This window comes from Equus caballus, chromosome 18 (genome assembly GCF_041296265.1).
Source record: "Equus caballus isolate H_3958 breed thoroughbred chromosome 18, TB-T2T, whole genome shotgun sequence".
NCBI lineage: Eukaryota > Metazoa > Chordata > Mammalia > Perissodactyla > Equidae > Equus > Equus caballus.
Window position 1 is genome coordinate 55260001 of NC_091701.1, and position 18650 is coordinate 55278650.

The window sequence follows — 18650 nt, forward strand, 5'->3', positions numbered from 1 at the left end:
AAATGGACAAGTTAATTAGATGGAAGAATTAATTTTGTTTACCTTTGTAGTACTGCGACATAAACAGCCTCCAGCCCTGAGTGTGTGCACACACTCCCTGTGTCTATGCCGGCGTGTCCTCTGTATTGCGTATCCACATATACACTACTCCTGAACACTCCTTTCTGTTTAGCCAGCCAATTAACGTTAAACCAATGTTTGGACGTAGTGTGTGTCTCCTATAAACATGAGTAATGTATTTGCCGTAAAAATAATGATTAGAATGAATTAATCCATCTGATATGTATATTATACAGATTTAAATATGTTGTTTTAAGAGATTTCCATAACCCTGGATGCCACAGTTAAAAACAAACACCAGTACGCACCGTTTTGCAATCTGTTAAACAAATAAAATCGCTTTGATTTAAATAACATTTATTTTACATGACCAAACACAATAAATAACGTAATATACAAAGCTTTATAATTATTGCACATTTGTAAAATATCTTACAGTGAGTTCATACAGCCAGCAATATTTAAAGCACGAAGACTTTATTTACAGTTTTATTTTAATATAATAACCAGATCCAATGGACCTAACATAAGATGAATTTATGTTAATTTTACCAACCAGCGTTCTCATCAATCATATATATTTTGGGGGGAAATGTAAACATTATTGCCTAAAGTACCTTATATACATCTGATAGCTGACCGTGAGAAAGGACTTTAACAATCTACAAAGGTAAAGCTGATAAAAGGGTACCATATTTTGGTTTATTTTATTTAGCCTTAAATTATATATTAATATTTTTAAATGTAAACTCAGTAAGAGCTGGTATAATCAACTTTTAACATAAGTAGTCTCATCTCTTTAAAGAAAAAAGAAAACAAAAAGTTGAGCTTTAGATCATTGCTATTTCATTGGGAATTTCTCTAATATTTTATGGGATATTTTAATAGATTCCAGGAGTTGTGAAATATTGTTTCCCCTTGAAATATTTTCCACTTGATGAAAATCATTTCTCCTGGAAAAAGAATTCTTTCAAAAGTTTCCTGAAAGCCTATTCTTAGGAAATGAATTTTTTTTAAAATCCAGTGTCTTTAAAATAACAAAAATACGTCAGAACACAAATTTGAAGAAATCACAGAAAATAGTGCCAATGGGTATATACTGATGTGTGTGTATCTCTTACATATGTATATGTTTAAGAGAACAAATATATATATGTATATACATACATCTACATATATACATACATATACACACACACATATACGAATATGTAGGTAGCGCACCTACATTTTAATACACACACATACCCACTTCGTTGGGTCTAAACATGCACTAGCAAGTTATTTTAGGGCTTCAACTCCTCAGAAAATCTCATTATGTGAGGAGCGAAGTGGCTCTGCGGGGAGCATTATGGAAATATCTGGGCTTGATTTAATGAGGCTGTTCACATTGGTGGAATATCAACTTAACAGAGAAAAGTCTACCCAGGGCGTCCAAGTTACCAAAATGAAAATTGGCAATTGAGATGATAAGAACGTGGCTTTCTTCTGCGAAATCACTTCAGGTAACAGAGATAACATTAAATAACATACATTCTATGCACCAAGAACAATGTTTTATGTACCGAGTCTCTTATCCGTCTCTCCTAATGACTTCCCTTAGCGGGTTGTTAGTACTTGACAGCAGGTCTCCATGCGGGGAACTTTTCTCCAATTCCACATTCAAAGGAGGTCCATCAGAGAGCATGATTGGCAATTTTCGTCATAATCTGCACATTATTAGCATCAAAATTGACGTGGCAGTTAACACTGGTGGGTTTTGATGTGCCTTTCTTCAAGTTCAAGGAAACCCCTCCAGTAGCCGGAGTTGGCAGAGCGGGTCTCAACAACGCAGCGGTGGCTTTGCAGAGGCGAAGGCGCAAGAGACATGCGTGAGAAATATGCCAAGAACCATTTTACCCGAGGAAGAGGAAAGCGAGGAGGGAAGGGAGCGAGAGGAACAGAGTTCGAACTTAGAAAAGTGTCTAAGGAAATTCTTCAGGATAATATCATTTATCTAGAGATTCAAGTATTTCCCAGATGCAGCGGAACCCGGTAGTTGGAAAAAACAGCCGAAAACGCTTCTCCCAATACTACAGCGGTCTGTCAATCTCGCCCTCCCCTTCCCTCCGTTTCCCTTTCCTTTCCTGGCCTGGCTGTGGCAACCTCATTAGCCATTACTTTTTGCATAAGACACGCAAGACGGCGTCCCAAACCAAAGATCAAAAGAGAGAACGGTGGTGCGCCGAGAGAGAGGAGGCGAGACGGCCGCCTCTTCCCACCTCGGCTTCGTCCTTCCCGGCGACGGCGGCCGCAGACCCACCGGCCTCGCGCGCGCACAGAAACACTCTCACCAACACCCGCGGCCGCCCGCGCTCTCCGTCTGCTCCCTGACCTCCTCCTCAAACCTCCATTCTCCCGCCCTCCTCGGAGAGGGCCCCTAACAAGCTCAGGCTGAGAGAAAAATGGCCACCTCCCCTCACCCTCGTTTAAAGAAAAGAAAGGATGGAAGAAAAAGAGCAGCAGGAACCTCAGGGGTGACTCTTCCTCCCGCACAAAGCATAGCGCACACCAGTCCCCGCTCTTTGTTGTGGTTCTCCGTTGCTTCTGGCCACGTGCTTCAGCCTTGTCACCCCAGGGCCGGAGACCCCAGAAGACCAGTTTGGGGGCGGGGGGATTGTCTTCGGGGAGACCAAGAGCTCAGGACAGAGGCGGGAAGTGGGGCCTGGGCGGCGGGAAACATACTTTGAGGAAGGGAGGAGGCTGGGTAGTAAATACAAAAATAGAAAATTTGGTGAGACGCCCGCCGGGCCGTCGCGCCCCCCAAATGGGGACCGGTTCCCTTCGGCCTCGCGCTCCGGGGCGCCCCCTGGCGACAAACTTCGCAGCGGGCAGCGCGCAGAGGGCACGTGGGCGCACAGAGAGCGCGGGGGGCGCTTAGGGGACTCCCGGGCACCCTCCGAGCGGCGGGCATGGCCCCCTGGCGGCGGCGACGTAGTTATCTGGTGAGCGGCGCCTCGTCCCTCTGGTCCGGCGGGCTCACGGCGGTCTTGCTAAGCACCGCGGCTGAGTAGGGCAGGAAGCCGCTCTCCGAGCGCGGCGCCGCGGTGCTGCAGCCGAAGTCCGAGCCCCCGGCGGCCCCCGCGCCGCCCCCGCCGCCGCCGCCGCCGCCGCCGCCTCCCCCCCGGGAGCCCAGGGCCGCCGCGGCTGCTGCTGCGGCCGCCGCCGCCGACTGACTGCTGTGGCAACTGAGGCACGAGCAGGGCGCGGAGCCACCGCTGGGGGGCGCCCCGGCCGCGGCGGCCGAGGAGGCCGCAGCAGCCGCAGCGGCCGCAGCTGCCGCGGCCGAGGCCGCACTGTTGAGCCCCGCTGCGGCCGCGGGCGTCTGGTAGAGGCCCGGGTGGCGGAAGCTGCACAGCAGCTCGGGCCGCGAGTAGGGGTGCGAGAGGGCACGGAAGGTGTCCAGCGGGCGGATGGAAGTGGCGAAGGGCGAGGAGGCCGCGGCCGCTGCGCCAGAGGCCGCAGCGGCCGCGGCCGCAGCTGTGACGCCCACGTGCGGGTAGTAGTGCAGCGGCACGTGCGAGTGGAAGGGGTAGGGCAGGCTTCCGGTGGCGGCCGCGTGCGTCATCATGTAGGTGTAGAAGCTGGGGTCGGCCGGGTGCGGCCATGACATGGCCAGGCGCTGCCGCTTGTCCTTCATGCGCCGGTTCTGGAACCACACCTGCGGGGGGAGGCGCGCCGTGGACCGAGTTAGGGAGCTCCCAGTGACCCCAGCCCCGCCCTGGGCCTCCTCGCCCCTCCCGGACCTCCGAAGGGCCTGGCCTACTCCCCTCCGACCCGGCCTAGCCCCGGGTCCCCTCTGTTCTCCCAGCTGGGATAGTATGGGCGGCCGTGTGGACCGCGTGGGCACACCCTTCTCAGCGAAAAGAGTCTTCTCCCCTGTATCTGACCTCGGCAGCTCCTGGGGCTTCTGCTCCCTTACTTTCTGCTGCGTTTTCTCGTCCCAACCCAACCTTTCCTCTCCTTCCCGCCACCCACTGGTGCCCGGCCTCGCTGAGCATCCGTCTCGCAATCCCAGGATTTGCGCGGGGATTCTAGGCCGCCTTTAAGAGAGGCTGCCGCCACAGCTTTTCTAAAAGGTCGCTGCGCGAGGTCTTGAGTCCTCTGGCTGCAGGGACCTGCCCTGAGGGGCACGGGTCCGATTTTGATATTGAGGGCTGATTTTGTTGGAATCGTTTGCCTCAAATAAGTGGCGGGAGCAATATCCTCTTAAACTGGAAAGGGGACTTTTCAACCCCTCCCAACACAGTATCTAATGAAGACATCATTCGTCACAACTCCAAATTAAAGAAAGCCTGACCAAACCGAAGGGAGACTTCCACACCCCTCCCCTATCGCGTGGAGTTTCCTCTTTGCTTTTTCTAGGGTGTGGGATCCTCCGTCAAGTGTTCACCAAGTCGCCCAACCTCCTGGTTCTCTCTTCCCGACGTATAATAAAATTAACCACCTAAAGATATATAAATAAGGACGATTTCGTTGCGTTTTCCCCCCAGGAGGCTGCTTTTTTTCTCGTTGCCCAGGAGGAAAATGTTTAGGAAACTACTTTCTCAACGCAATCGATTTTTAAAATACAGTATCCTTTTCTCCGTGGTGTAACGACTTATGTGAAAAATAAATCTCTCAAGATCAAGAGCAAATGCAAAGTTTCACCTCTGGTTCGAGCCAGAGGAGCGAAGACCAGCCGGCTTCGCCGCTGAGGGGAAAGTGGGCGATGGAGATGGGCGAGGGCACCTGGACAGGTGCCGGACAGAATGTAGCAGAGGCGCGCGTTTGCGGCGTAGGCTCCGCCATTCCGAGGCCTTTCCAGGTCAGCCAGGCCGGCCAACACGTCGAATTTGGCAGCTGAGAAATAAATATGCCAGTTTCTTTGATGACTCTCCCCCACGGGTTTCCAGGCCCTCAGCTAAATCTAACCACCCAGAAAGGAGAAAGGAAAAACAAAAATCAACCCAGACGTCTCGGGGGAAGCTAGAACAGGCTCGCGCTGGAATCAATACCTTGATGGTGGTTTCGGGCAGGTTGAGCGCAGCGGCCAGCTCGCACCGGCGGGGCCGCGACACATAGTTCTCCCGGTAAAACTCCTTCTCCAGGCGCGCGATCTGCTCGCGGGTGAACGCCGTGCGGTAGCGCCGCACCTGATCCGCGCCAGAGCTGGAGCCGCCCAGCGCCGCGCTCCCGCCGCCGCCGCCTCCATGCAGGCTGCCGAGGCCGGAGCCCGACGCAGATGTCGTCGTGCCCCCGGCCGAGCTGCTCTCCGCGTACCCTGGCAAACAAACGGCCGACAGAGCAGGAGTCACTGTTGGGCCAACATCCTCACGCTGGGGCTGCGCGCGGATGGGGGAAGCCGCGAGAGGAAGGCGAGGTGCTGCCTGAATTGATGGGGTCTGTCATGCTTACAAATTGCTGCCGTTAATGGAATCAATAAAGTTTGGGGAGCCCTTCATAACCAAATAATAGGAACTCAATTAGGGAGGGTTTTTTTTTCCCCCAATAATTGGAAAATTTCAACTCAGGAGGAAAATTGGCCAAGGGAAAATGTCTATATCCAGGCGCCGTTTGGGAAGTTCTGGATTCGCCATGGTCTGTAGACGGCAGGGCGGCTTTCTGTACGGCTTCTAAGCTTCGACAGTCTTTTGGGTTTGGTTAAAAATATTTTGATTCCAAAGACAGCAGCAGCTCAAACAGGAACCTTAAGGGAGTGGACACTACTTTCAACCCGCTTTCTCCTGCTGACCCAAGCGGGTCTCCCAGAGGCGCCCAGAGAGGCTCCCTACAACTTACTCAGAATGCCCCATCCAGTTGGCCTTGGAGGCTTGGAGGCAGCGGAGTTCAGAGCGGCTGCCAGGGAGCCCTTCCCCTAGCGCGACTCAGCGGCTGGTTAGGGGCGGTCGGCTCGCACGGGCTTTTAGACCGGCGCGCGGAAACGTTTTCTAGGACTCAAGAGGGAGGGTAGGCGGCTGGCCGGGCCTGGAGCCCCAGGCCTGCGCCTCGCTGGGAGGCTCAAGGAGCAGAAGCAGGGGGCACGGTCCCACGCCTGCGTCCCGCCCCCGCCTGAGCCAGCTGGGTGCAGCTTGCTTTCGGAGGGTCTGAGAGGGGCAAAGGCACCAGGAAGGGCCGGCAGGGGCCGCGGAGGAACAGGGAGGAAGGGACTGGAGAACGCGGCGCCGGCGCCGGAGGCACCATTACCTTTGCCATTGTTTTCCTTGAGCGGCGCGGCGCCGAGGCCGCCGGGGGAGCGCAGCGCCGAGCAGCCCACCTCCACGTCGCTGCTCATGTCCGTTTCGGCGGCCGCCTCTGAATAATGGCCCGGCTTTTTGCGGCCCTCGGTGGCGGAGGAGATTTCGGAGGAGACGGTGCTTTCGCTGCCGGGATGCTGCAGGTTGAACAAAGTGTCTATTTCGAATTTGCCCTTGGCAGGGAGGTCTCCCAGAGCGCCGTGCAGTGGGGCGGACGGCAGGCGCGGGCTGAGGCGAGCCGGGTGCTGCGAATTTTCCAGGGCCTCGAGTACAGCATTGCCAGCCGAGTCCGACAAATTGGAGAACCTCTTGCCGGCCGTGGGGCTGTGCAGCCCTCTCTCCATCAGAATCATCTCTTTTCTTATTCTTTCCATCATCTCAGCTTTCTAAAAAATGTCACAGTGGCCCGGCCGTCCCGTCCTAATGATGGGCTGCGCCTACGGCTAATTCTCATTCAGCCCCAGCGAGCGCCTCTAAATATTATTATCTCTTTTGGAAGGAGGCGGAAAAATTGTGGGATGCCAGAGCGAGGGAATGACTGGTCAAAATGACCCATACATCCTTCCGAGCCCGAGATGTCATTCATCAAAAAGTAGCGCTCGCTCGTCATTAAGGTACGAATGACGCCGTTCGAATAATCATTTATTGTAACAGGTTTATAAGCAAATAAATACACGCTCCTGTCAGTGGGTAATGAAGGCGGCTTCAGAGCAGACAAATAGATCCAGGTAGGAGGCGAGAAGAGACAAGAAGTGAGGAGGAAGGCTCCGGTCCTTTGCCCGCTCAGAGCCGGTTCTGCTCGCCCGGGGGTTTGGCCTCGGGGGTGAAATTGACAGTCTGATTAATAGAGCGCGCCGCGGCACATTTCCCCCTTCATTTAGGGGCATCATTACGCTCTCAGTTTGCTGGGTTGCCCCTTAGGTCCTAATCATGCAGCGCCTTCCTCATTTTTCCTCGGACACAGATACGTGTTAAATAATAGATAATGCTTTGATTTTCCAGAGTAGGTCGTCGGGAAGTTGTTTTTTTTTTACATTTACAAGCGGGAGGGGGTGGGGGGGCACAAGGGGGAGGATGTAGGGAGAGTTGCGTAAGGAGAAGACCTTGCGCTCCTGTCTGAATTACTTATCTTTCGAATTTCAGAACCAAGTATGTATTTTATTTAACAAATAGAACGCCGAGTTCTCTCTCTCCCCCACTTCTTTGCCTCAGCCTGGCTGCTCTCCTCCCAGTCCAGCAGAGAGAGAGAGAGAGAGAGAAATATCTCAGAGTTTTGAAAGCACTTTACTGCTACGTGGCTGGGGAGGTGTGTTGGGCCCGTGCCTCCAAACGGAAATCATTAGGTCCTCTCTGATTTTTTAACACCGTTTGCAGAGTGAGTTCTGAACTTGAAGTCCCGGATTTTCTACTTCTATAATCCTGCTGATGAATAGGCTTCTCGCCTATGCATTTTCCCTGGGGGAAATGAACTCGGCTGGACGATTTCATAGCAGAATTCGACAGCTAACTTTAAACACAGTCGCGATTTACAGCGCCATATGGGCTGCCCCAAATCCACTTTTTACGTTGCCAGCTTTCCCCCTCCCTCCTCAAATCGAATTATTCATGGCAAAGTTGCCGGCTTCGAGGTCAAGGGAGGAAAGAAGAGACTTAGCCTCCTTCCCCTACCATCCCGCTGCCCTCCCTTCCCGACTCTGCCCTTCTCCCTTCCCTCCTTCCCTACGCCCTCCCCCACCCCAGCCCCAGCCCCAGCCCCAGCCTCTTACCTGCCGCCCCGGGTAGTCCCCGTGCTGTGTTCGGGCGCGGAGAGTCGCGGACCAGCCTTGCTGCTGCTCTTCTTCGCGGCCTGAGCTTGGCGGCTGAGGCTCTTGGCGATAACTTTGATGGTCATAATGACGCCGGTGGCAACCATTTTAAAGAAGATCAATCTTCACCCAAGGCCGTTGCGCGTCTCCTCCCGCGCTTGCGCCCCACCCTGCCCAGACCCCCAATGCACTGTGCCGGCCGGCCGCCAGCAGCCCAAGGGGCGAGATCCTCGGCCACCAGCGGGGACAGGAGAGGAGAGGGACAGGACGCTGAGGTCCGGCCTGCGAGCTTCCGAAGCAGCCGACAGACCCTGGCAATCTGGGCGCTGGGCGCGGGTCCTGCATCCCCGCCTCAGCGCCAACCCAGACCCCAACCCAAGCCCCCCCTTTCCTCCCTGCTGCCACACCCAGCACATCGGGGTATGTAAGGGGCAAACCCGTGATCTATTTGCCCATCTCTCTGTTGGCGCTTTCCTTTTAACCTTGGACCCGCTGGGGGCGCGTCAGGAATGTAAGGGGAGGCGAGGTGTGAAGTGTATTTATATACATTTATACACATAGTCAATGCCAAAAGTTTCTCTCCTGTTCCCATCGGCGCCAACTTATTTCAACAATGCGAGCTTTGCTTAGAAAATCAATTCCACCTCTTTAAAGTAATAAACGGAATTTTTGCCCAAAGTGAGAAATGGAAAGCTGGATAGGCACGCAGTGGCTGGGGAGGTGAGAGAGGGGACACAGAGTGGGCGTCGGGAACCCGGAGGAGGACTTGACCTGGCGTCCACCTCTGCCCCTGCCCCAGAGGCCATCCTACTCCAAGCACTATGAGCCCTCCTCGCGCCGGCTTTCTGGCCATTAATGCGCTCAGAGCTCAGCTTTGTGGATGCCCCCACCTCTCCTTCCCTGCTCCACAGTCAGGGAGCCCAGCTCCGCCACTCCTGGCAGGCCGCGCCCAGCGAAAGGCAATCGCTGTCCCAGAAACCTGGGAAGGGTACCCCCCGCCAGTCCCTCTTGCTTTGGGGACTGAATAGGACACCTCGGTCCAGGACCCGCTCTGTGGGGGGCCAAGGCCCTGGCGGGAGAAGGAACCCGGCGGAGGCGCGACCGGGCGGAAGTCGCAGATGTCTTTATTGCTGTCGTTTGGCGCCCCCGTCTGTTTTCCTCGCGGTTTCGGCGGCTGTGAGCAGCTTTCAGTCGCAGAAGCCGCCGCTGGGGGCTGGAGCGCAAACGGCGATTCCTTTCTCCTTGCAGCCGGTGGGTCTCTCACTTCCTCCCTTCATCTGGGACACCGCGCCTCTGGTCCCAAAGCCTGCGCCAAACCCGACCTTAGTCTGTTGAAGAAGGGAAAACACCATTTCTCGGCGACACCTTTATTCATTAGTGGTTTTGAAAACTATTTTGCGCCTTTTAAATAACATTGATATTGCGTATTCTAGCATGTTTATTACGTATATTCAAGACCATGTCAGGGAAACTACTCACAGTAAAAGACTCCTATAATTTTTCACTAAACTGAAGTTAGCAGACAGTGTTTCACGGGAGACAGTGAACATTCCATTACAATATTTAATGCCTCTTTATTCAGATTCTACACCTACTGGTAGTATATTGACCAACATATGTAGCTTTTGCTCTGAAATTACAAGTGCTTTTTACATATATTATCTCCTCTAAAGCTCACAGCAACTCCAGAGATGGGTTCTATTATCCCTTTTTCAGAGGTGGGACACCTTCCACGTAGGGAGGTTGGAGGACTTGCTCAGGATTTTAAACTTGTCTCTGATAATATCCACGCTGTAATATATTTAAAGCTTTAGGCAGCATTTTTAGTTGATTTTCTCATTTTGCATATGTCTTCTTTAAATATGGGCCTACCTCAACAACTTTGAGCCTGGATAAGGGTAGTGAGATCAACACGGTTCTGCTGGTGATTATTAATGAAATACCCAAATGGTGCACCTCTCCCAGAATGCTCAGGCGAAGGCTGGGAACAGGCCTGTGAAAATGTCCCCGGCTTTAGACGCAGCCTCGGGGCCATGAAGGCCTCCTAACCAATACCAAGATACAAGACTCCTTCAAAAAGACAAGAATCCAATCCATGCCCGCGTGGTTTGGCAGGAATTTTTAAGATGCATTGGGGGTGAGGGTGCGGGAAGGATTTTCTCCAAATGGACTGAAAAGCACTTTCTGCTCTATAGGAGAAATTACATGAAAGAGGCCTAATTTGTTGTTGTTGTTAGGCCTCCAGACTAAATATTTGTTTCTGAGCAGCGGCGGGTCCTCCGAGGTGAAGTGATAAACACTTTTGGCCTTCGACTGAAGGTAATAAAAATTTGTCCAGGCCGCCGGGGAGGAGGGGCGCCGGTAAACCCGGAGTTGCGGCGGAGACGCGCGTCCACGAGGTCTGGCTCCCATTTTCGCGCCAACGGTTCCGGGGCCCTGGGGCCAAAACCGCCCGGGCCCGCGTCGGGACAGAAGCTCGCTCAAGGACTGGGGCCGCTGGGTGTGGTGGGACAGCAGGACGGCTAGAGCCCGGACTGCCCACCCCGGGCACATTTTCTTTAGGGTAAGTGATGTCCCCACGGCTCGGAGGTTTCGGTTTATAAGGGGAGATGCAGATTTGGCGACTCCAGGCTGACTCAGTACTGGCAACTTTTTGCTGCCATCCCCCGGCTGGCGGGCGTCGCGCGCTCTGTCTCTTCTGGGCCTCTCTGGCTGCTTCTATTTCTCCTTCTCCTTCCTCCTGCAATCCGGCGCCCCACCAGGGATGGCCATGGGTAGGGAGTGGGGGTTGGGAAGTGGGGAATGGGAGGGGTACTTTCTCCCTGGACTCTGGGCTACCCAGACCCGCTGCTTGCCTGAAGCTCGTGCGCCCTCAGACGTGACAGGAGAACTTGCAGGGACATCTAGCGCCAGGCTTGGGGAACTGCGCGCCGCCCAGCGGGGAAGCGAAGCCTGAGCCCTGGCCGCTCCGCCTCCCTCCCTTCGCCGCCCGCCCCGCCTGCCCCTGCGCGGTTAGGCATTTCCCTGACCTTCATCCCTTCGCCCTGCCCGTGACCACACGCGGACTCCCCAGAGACAGAGGGCTCTGCAGGAGAGAGAGAGAGACATTTGTTTTCTTTCATCTCGAAGGGCGGACAGAGTGAGCACTTAGTGGACCTTAGTTAACAATGATATTGCTAGAGAAGTATGTCTCGAGGACAATGTCACACCTGGAGATGTCCGACAAAACAGCAGACAATTGTTGGCGGTCCCAGCTTTTGTTTTGGGAAAAAAGCAACAAGTTAGCTGGTCCTCCGGCTCTGGGCCCACCCTCCGGCGCCGCCTTCGCAGTGAGATCAGGACTTCTCGGAGAGAGAAGCCCCTCGCTGTGTTTAATTCCCGCCAGGATTGGAGGCGTTCTCTCCATCCCAAACAAGGGCCCGCTGCCCTGCGGGAGGCAAACCTGGTTTTGCCAAATAGCACTTCGGGTTTGGAGAGAGGTTTTTGTTGTTGTTGTTGCAAACAATTTACATTTAATAAAGCCTAATTGTGTTGTTAAATCCAAACGGACTACATCTCAGACATAGAAAGTGCCCAAACTCCCGATTCCACCGTCTGGCTTTCCTGGAGACCCCTTTCTTCACCCTGGGTTTGTTTTTTTAATCCTTTTGATATCTCCAGCCTGAGTGAAACTGGGTATTGCCTCCAGAGGGAAAATTAACTCCAAAGTTGGCAGCACACAGTCTTGGTTAAGAACACTATCCAGCCAGTTCCGCTCGATCTAAGACTTTACTTTGGAATTAAGACTTTATTTCTACACTGAATTTTTGGCTTCTTACAAGTTAATTAGGAGGGTATCCTGCACTTCCTGGTGCGGCAATCAAGGAAAACACTTTCAAAGGAGTCCCCGGGACCCCCCTCTGATAGCACCCTGCGATTGTTGTCCTGGCCCTAATGGCCAATGATTATGTGGTTAATTGAGCTCATTGCTGTCTTGGCAAGCAGAGGAACTTATATTCTTCAATAAATCTAAATCGCATCCTGCATCTACCCATTCCAGAACCCAGGACAGGGACATGATTGGAAAGATCATCTGCCAGGAGGAAAGGAGAGAATGTGACTTGGAGAACACTGATTCCCAAAAAGAGTGCTCGGGCTGGGAAAGCAGGGAGAAGAGCAAGTAATGGGACAGGCAGAGCTGATCTGATTCTCTCTCCGATAGAGACTTTGGGCAATGAGGGCTATCCTGAGTTTCTACCAAAACCAAGAAAGGTGACAAAACTGGTTTCACTGAATAACACATCAACGTTTGGAGAAATTTCCGGTTGCAAAAGATTCTCATTTAACAAAGACCATTTCTGTTGTTAAAGCCCCAACATAACACACCCACACACAAACACAAGTCTGTGCTCCTGGCCAGTTAAATAAAATTATTCCCATTCAGTTTAAACCTGAAATCAGCTTGGACACAGGATATACAAGCTAAATGAAATGTTTCTGCAAATTCAGCTTGAAAATTCCTCCCATACCTACCACCCTTGGTGTGTCGTCTTAGTTCATAAACAAAGCAGCCCTGACTGCCTGGTACTTAAACACAGCCCTATGATTCAATAACAGCTGTTGCCCTAGGGTGCTGGGTTTAGGGACCCTCACAGGGTCCAGTCAGAGCCTCTTTCCTTAGGGGAATCCCTTCCCCCAGGGCCAGAACCCTGAAGGGTGAGCTGGAAGCAGGTTAAGCCACAGGATAGCAAGAGGCAATGCTCCTTATTGTGCAAACCCTCCCTGGTCTCTGAACACTCACTAGGATGGGCAGAGAAACCCCAAGCCCTATGATAGTCCCACAAGCCAACTGAAGGGCAGGGCCACCATTGAGAAGTGCCTTTCAACCAGAGCACTAATTCAGACTTTCTTCCAGTCCTGCACAACTTAATTTGCTGCACGGAAAACTAAGCCAAAAGTGAAGGGCTGTCAGAAATCAGCAAAACTTGACAAGTTCTTTCTTCCTATCTTAATTTCACTTTGTTCATTTTTTTTATCACATCGGTCATTAAAATATATTTATCAGATAGAAAATGGCACAGAAGTTTCAGGGCACAAAATCAGAGAGACATTTAGTTTTAACAGACTGAAAGTTCGTTGGTTCCAGTTATGTCTTAGAAATATTTCAATGAATTTGTTTTTTGAGGTCACAGAAAAAAATTTAAAAGTATCTCCATGTTTTCTCCTTCTGAGAAAAAGAAAGGGAAATGAAAAATAAGAGCATTTCAGGGCGGCATCCCATGATTCGTTTGGTACCAAAATTGTTGGGTAAAGAGGACCCAGCCCAACTCTTCCAAAAAGTAAGCAACTTTGTCACCTGTCCCTGACTGGTGTTTTTAAAATGCCAATCCAGCTCTCCTTACTAACTTTTGTTATCTTCTCTCAAGTAGCCAAAATTGTTCTCACCAGCTTAGCCATTCGCCCCCCCCCCACCCCCCGCCATCTCAAATTTGATCATGAACACGTCTAGGACTTCAAAAAGGTCAAATTCTCCTGCTTTTCCTTTCCAGTGCCCCTCTCATAACTTTCCCCTTTATTTGAGCCTTTTATGGTTACTGCATTTTGCGTGTCAACACTCTCAACACCAGCAGCCCACCCTGCAATGCCAGGCCAGACAAGAGGGTCTCCCTGGCTCTTCTACTTGCCCCATCCAGCTCCTGTCTTGGGTCGAGGAACAGCGGGGTAGGTGACTAGCTGGCCTCAGGAATCACAGGCTCAGGAGAGCAATTTTCTTGGAGATGGGCTGGCCTGGGGAGTTGATACTACAGAACCAAATGGGCTTACTCTGAGGGCTGCCAGAGCCACCCCAGCACCCTCGGCTCATTGAATGTAATGTTGCTTCTAAGTTGGAGCCTTAAATTCACCTCAGGACTCACACGAGCCCCCCATTAATGGCTAAGATGGAGGATGGTGGGCTGGGGCTCTATGGCTGAGGAATGGCAGGAAGGGATGAGGAGGGGCCAGGGCTGTGATCCCTGACACCCTGGCGGGCTTCCTGGAGCCCATTCTACCCCCTCGAAGTCAGACTCGGTTGCTGGTTGCTCTCGGCTGCTATTCTCATAAGCCCCAACTTTGCTTGGAAAAACCGCCTTCTTAATTTGCCTCTCTCAGTTCTCTGTAGTTAGCTTGGAAAAGAAAGCGAAACAAAGGTCCCTGGGAAAGTGAAGTTTTCAATTAATTGGTGTGAGTAACAGGCGGGGGTGGGTGGTGGCTGCAAAATGCAAGGGGCCGGTCGGCTGCAGGAGAAGCGCAGTAGTTTCGTGGCGGCGGCGGAGTGGCTTTCTCTCGGCCCACTCCATTCGGTCCTTCTGCGGGCCGCGGAGGCTGCGCCAGGGCTGGGGAGCCCAGCTCAGGAGGAGTGTAGAGGCGAATAGCGTGGACCAGGCATCTGGACTTTTCTCGCTGGGGCATACCGTCAGGTTCGCCGCTCCCAAGCCAGGTCTTTTCGTCTGCTTGATTTACTCGTAAGTCTCCGCGCCCGGCCCCACGGTCACTTCGTGGGCATTTTCCAACGGACAGCGTGTGGGGATAGGAAAGATCTGCTCCAATTTGTCTTAATTCGGAGGATCCCCTGGAATAACATGCGTGAAATGCCTTGGCCCCGTAGCAAGGTAAGGAAGATTAGCTCCTCCGGGTTTGGAGTCTAGGTCAGCTAATCCGAGGGATTAAGCAACAGGATCAAAAATCGGTCTGTTTTCACCTCATTCTAACCATCTCTGTCCTTCGCCTTCACGTAGTTGTGCAGCTCGGGGAGCCGAGGAGAGGTGGCAAAAGCAGCCGTGGCCGAGACAAGGCGCAGGCCTCGGCGCCCGCCTCAGTCGCAGACAGGGCCTAGGATGGGCGGTCGCGCAATCAGCTCGTGGGGGTGGCTGCGGCGCAAACGCCTGGGTCCGGGGGAGGGCGGGAAGGGGAGGTGGGCTGCGCAAGGGGCAGAGGAGGGGTGGGGGCTGGGGAGGGGTGGGGGCCGGGGTGGGTGGGTCTGGCGGGGCCCAGGCCAGGAGCCAGGCTCTCCCGCGCCCCCACCCCCACGTGGCCCCGCGCAGCCAATGGCACAGCCTGGAGCGGGAGCCCTCGGGGAGGGAGGCGGCCCCCCGACCGGCCCAGGCCCCCTCCCAACCTGAACTTCGTTTTTAAAAACGTCCCGCGATGAGCTAACCTGTTGGAGGGCGGGCGGGCGGGAGGCGGGAGGCTCGCGGAGGGAGAGAGGGCGAGAGGAAGAGGGCGGGAGCGAGAGACCGAGAGAGAAAGGAGAGGAGGGAGGAGGCGCGCCGCGCCATGGTGTCCTGCGCGGGGCCGGGGCCAGGGCCAGGGCCGGGCCAGGCCGGGCCATGAGCCGCCCCGGGAGCTGGGACATGGACGGGCTGCGGGCGGACGGCGGGGCCGCGGGGGCGGCCCCGGCCTCCTCCTCGTCCTCCTCCTCCGTGGCGGCGGCGGCGCCGGGCCAGTGTCGCGGCTTCCTCTCAGCGCCAGTGTTCGCCGGGACACACTCCGGGCGTGCGGCCGCGGCGGCGGCGGCGGCGGCAGCGGCGGCCGCGGCGGCCTCTGGCTTCGCCTACCCGGGGACCTCTGAGCGCGCGGGCTCCGCCTCGTCGTCGTCATCTTCGGCTGTGGTCGCAGCGCGCCCCGAGGCTCCCTCGGCCAAAGAGTGCCCGGCGCCCGGCGCAGCCGCTGCAGCGCCGCCGGGCGCCCCGACCCTGGGCTACGGCTACCACTTCGGCAACGGCTACTATAGCTGCCGCATGTCGCACGGCGTGGGCTTACAGCAAAACGCTCTCAAGTCGTCGCCGCACGCCTCGCTGGGGGGCTTCCCGGTGGAGAAGTACATGGACGTGTCGGGTCTGGCAAGCAGTAGCGTACCGGCCAACGAGGTGCCCGCGCGGGCCAAGGAAGTGTCCTTCTACCAGGGCTACACGAGCCCCTACCAGCACGTGCCTGGCTACATCGACATGGTGTCCACCTTCGGCTCCGGGGAGCCTCGGCACGAGGCGTACATCTCCATGGAGGGCTACCAGTCCTGGACACTGGCTAACGGGTGGAACAGCCAGGTGTACTGTGCCAAGGACCAGCCACAGGGCTCCCACTTTTGGAAATCATCTTTTCCAGGTAGGGACGTTGGAAAAAGGGGGAGGGAAGAAGGGAAGTGGGGAGGGAGGGAAGAAGGGGCGGGAAGGAGAGAAGGAAAAGACAAGACTAGGAGTGCATGCCCCTGCTTAGGGGTGGGCTCCTGTCGTCCTCGCCCAACCAGGGTTAACCCAGTGCAACAGTTTGTCGACTTCAGGTGAAATCTGTAAATTCCTCCTTTGATTTAAACTACCTCTCACAACCCTTTTCGTCTTGTGTGCAGGCACAGGCCTGTTTTTCTTCTAAAGTTGAGGGTCTTTGCATGCCCTTTGCTCAGGCCTCGGCCCCTCCTCCCCAAAGAGGTGTCACAAAGTTGGGCCCCACTTTTCAAGAACGTTACTGCCCCAGAGTGACCACTAAAGCTTCTAAGAGCTCACACCTCCAAACACAGGAGCACAAGAAATCAAAGCTTGAACAAACAGCCTGGATTTTTTTCTATATCTGTATATGTTTGTGCGCAACCGGCACTTGCAGAAACTGTCCTTATGAGCGTCCCCACTAACCACGCCATAAACTTGCAGGCTTGTTAAAATGCCGGTTGGAGAAACCAAGATGATCCATCAAATTGGCCTTGACTTTGAAGTGTAAATAATCTTTCTCTAATACGTTTAAATAATATATCTGTATAAATAATAAAGTGTAAACAGCCTGGCTCTCTATACTCCCTGTACCCCCTCCAAACGTACGCACACACTCCCCCGGAGCTGGTGCTCCATACACCGCAGTCTAATTTTTCCCGTGCTGTTTTTTATACCAGGGGATGTAGCTCTAAATCAGCCAGACATGTGTGTCTACCGTCGGGGGAGGAAGAAGAGGGTGCCCTACACCAAACTGCAGCTCAAAGAACTGGAGAACGAGTATGCCATTAACAAGTTCATTAACAAGGACAAGCGGCGGCGGATCTCGGCTGCCACGAACCTATCTGAGAGACAAGTGACCATTTGGTTTCAGAACCGAAGAGTGAAAGACAAGAAAATCGTCTCCAAGCTCAAAGACACCGTCTCCTGATGTGGACCAGAATGGCCACAGAGATTTTAAATGATTTCAGTTGTCTCCAAAAGACCTTTGGAAAGACTTGAATATGTATTTAATTCCCCTCATCCCCCGCCAGTGACGGCAAATTTTGTGAATTGTTTCTCTCTCTTCTCCTTATCTGGCTCTAAAACCTTTTGCTTCCCGACCTAACTTTGTAGTTCTGTTTCTTACTTGTTTATTGTTGATTTTGTTCTTGTCTAGGTTTATTTTTTATGACGTTTTTAATGTTCTGTTTCTCCCTCCAGGCCAGTATAAAGGACTTGAAGTATTTTTTAATAATCTCCCCAAATGAATTTCAGAAGTGCCATTCTGACTTTAGGGTTTTATTTTTTTTAATCACTTTATATGCCTGTTTCCAGCACTGATTATCTTCATAATCCATTAGGGCAGGACGATTTGCAGTCATTCATATCCTGTGATTGGGTAATTGAATCATTAGGTCTCAGCAGTCGCCCTGAGGCAAGTGGAAACAGCTCTGGGCAGGCAGTGCTCTAGAGTCACTGGGAAAGTCTAAAAACAGGAGGCTAGAGGTCCTGTGATGGCTTTAAAAGCAGCTACCTTATTAAATAGGGTTTGTGTCAATATTGGAATGAAGACAATCTGATTTTGGGTCTTTCACTTGCTGTTGTAATTGTATGTGTTTAATACACCTTGTAGATTTGTGCTTTTATGATCTTTAATTTGAAAATAATGTGTCCTCGTGGATGCCTTCGTGTCCCCAGCTCTAGATGCAGATTGTTAGGTGGCTGCAATTGGCAGAGTGACCCGTGGCTGATATAAATGCACCCCTCTCCTTGGCCTTGTGTCTGTGGGGCGGGGGTTGAGGCCATCTCAGTCCCCTGAAAGAGGCTGAATCAATGTGACCATGGTTGGGAGCTTTTGTCCAGAACCCAATGAAGAACTTGACTGTCTGGGCCTCTCATGGAGCTCTAAAACATCTAACAAATGCAAAAAGTGCGGAGCTCTAAGGTCCAAGGAGAAAAAAATGTTTCTGAAATGACGATAAATAACTACTTTTAAAGTGCTGCATATTTATACAACTGAGAGATTATTTTTGTAGATGCAATGTCTGTGAGCTGGGATACGTGGGCAGTGCTTCAGGCATTTAAAAATCACTTTTTACTCCTAGGGAGATGCAAATAAACAGAACTCTCTTGTTTCCTTTGAGTCTTTATACATTTGTTTTCTTTTTCCAAGTTTGCGTTACCTCTGAAACTCTTCTTATTTATTATCAAATCTTGTTATCCTGATCACTATGATGTTCCCTGTAGATGAAGGAAACTCAGCACCAGTTCTAGTCTCTGAAACCTCCAGGCTCTCCACTTCCGCCACTCCT

General features: G+C 52.8%; 2 protein-coding genes across 2 annotated transcripts; one reads left to right on the forward strand and one right to left on the reverse strand.

Moving 5' to 3' along the window:
• Positions 1-400: 400 nt before the first annotated feature.
• Positions 401-15123, reverse strand: EVX2 (even-skipped homeobox 2). Its single transcript, XM_005614943.4, has 4 exons — positions 8102-15123; positions 6286-7151; positions 5097-5362; positions 401-3760 (listed from the first exon to the last, which is right to left on the reverse strand). The coding sequence occupies exons 2-4, from the start codon at positions 6710-6712 to the stop codon at positions 3038-3040; spliced, it is 1416 nt and encodes a 471-aa protein (XP_005615000.2). The 5' UTR covers positions 6713-7151; positions 8102-15123; the 3' UTR covers positions 401-3037.
• Positions 15124-15383: 260 nt separating this feature from the next.
• On the forward strand, positions 15384-18488 carry HOXD13 (homeobox D13). The gene is made up of 2 exons (XM_014732278.3): positions 15384-16261; positions 17037-18488. The coding sequence occupies exons 1-2, from the start codon at positions 15487-15489 to the stop codon at positions 17285-17287; spliced, it is 1026 nt and encodes a 341-aa protein (XP_014587764.2). The 5' UTR covers positions 15384-15486; the 3' UTR covers positions 17288-18488.
• Positions 18489-18650: the final 162 nt, after the last annotated feature.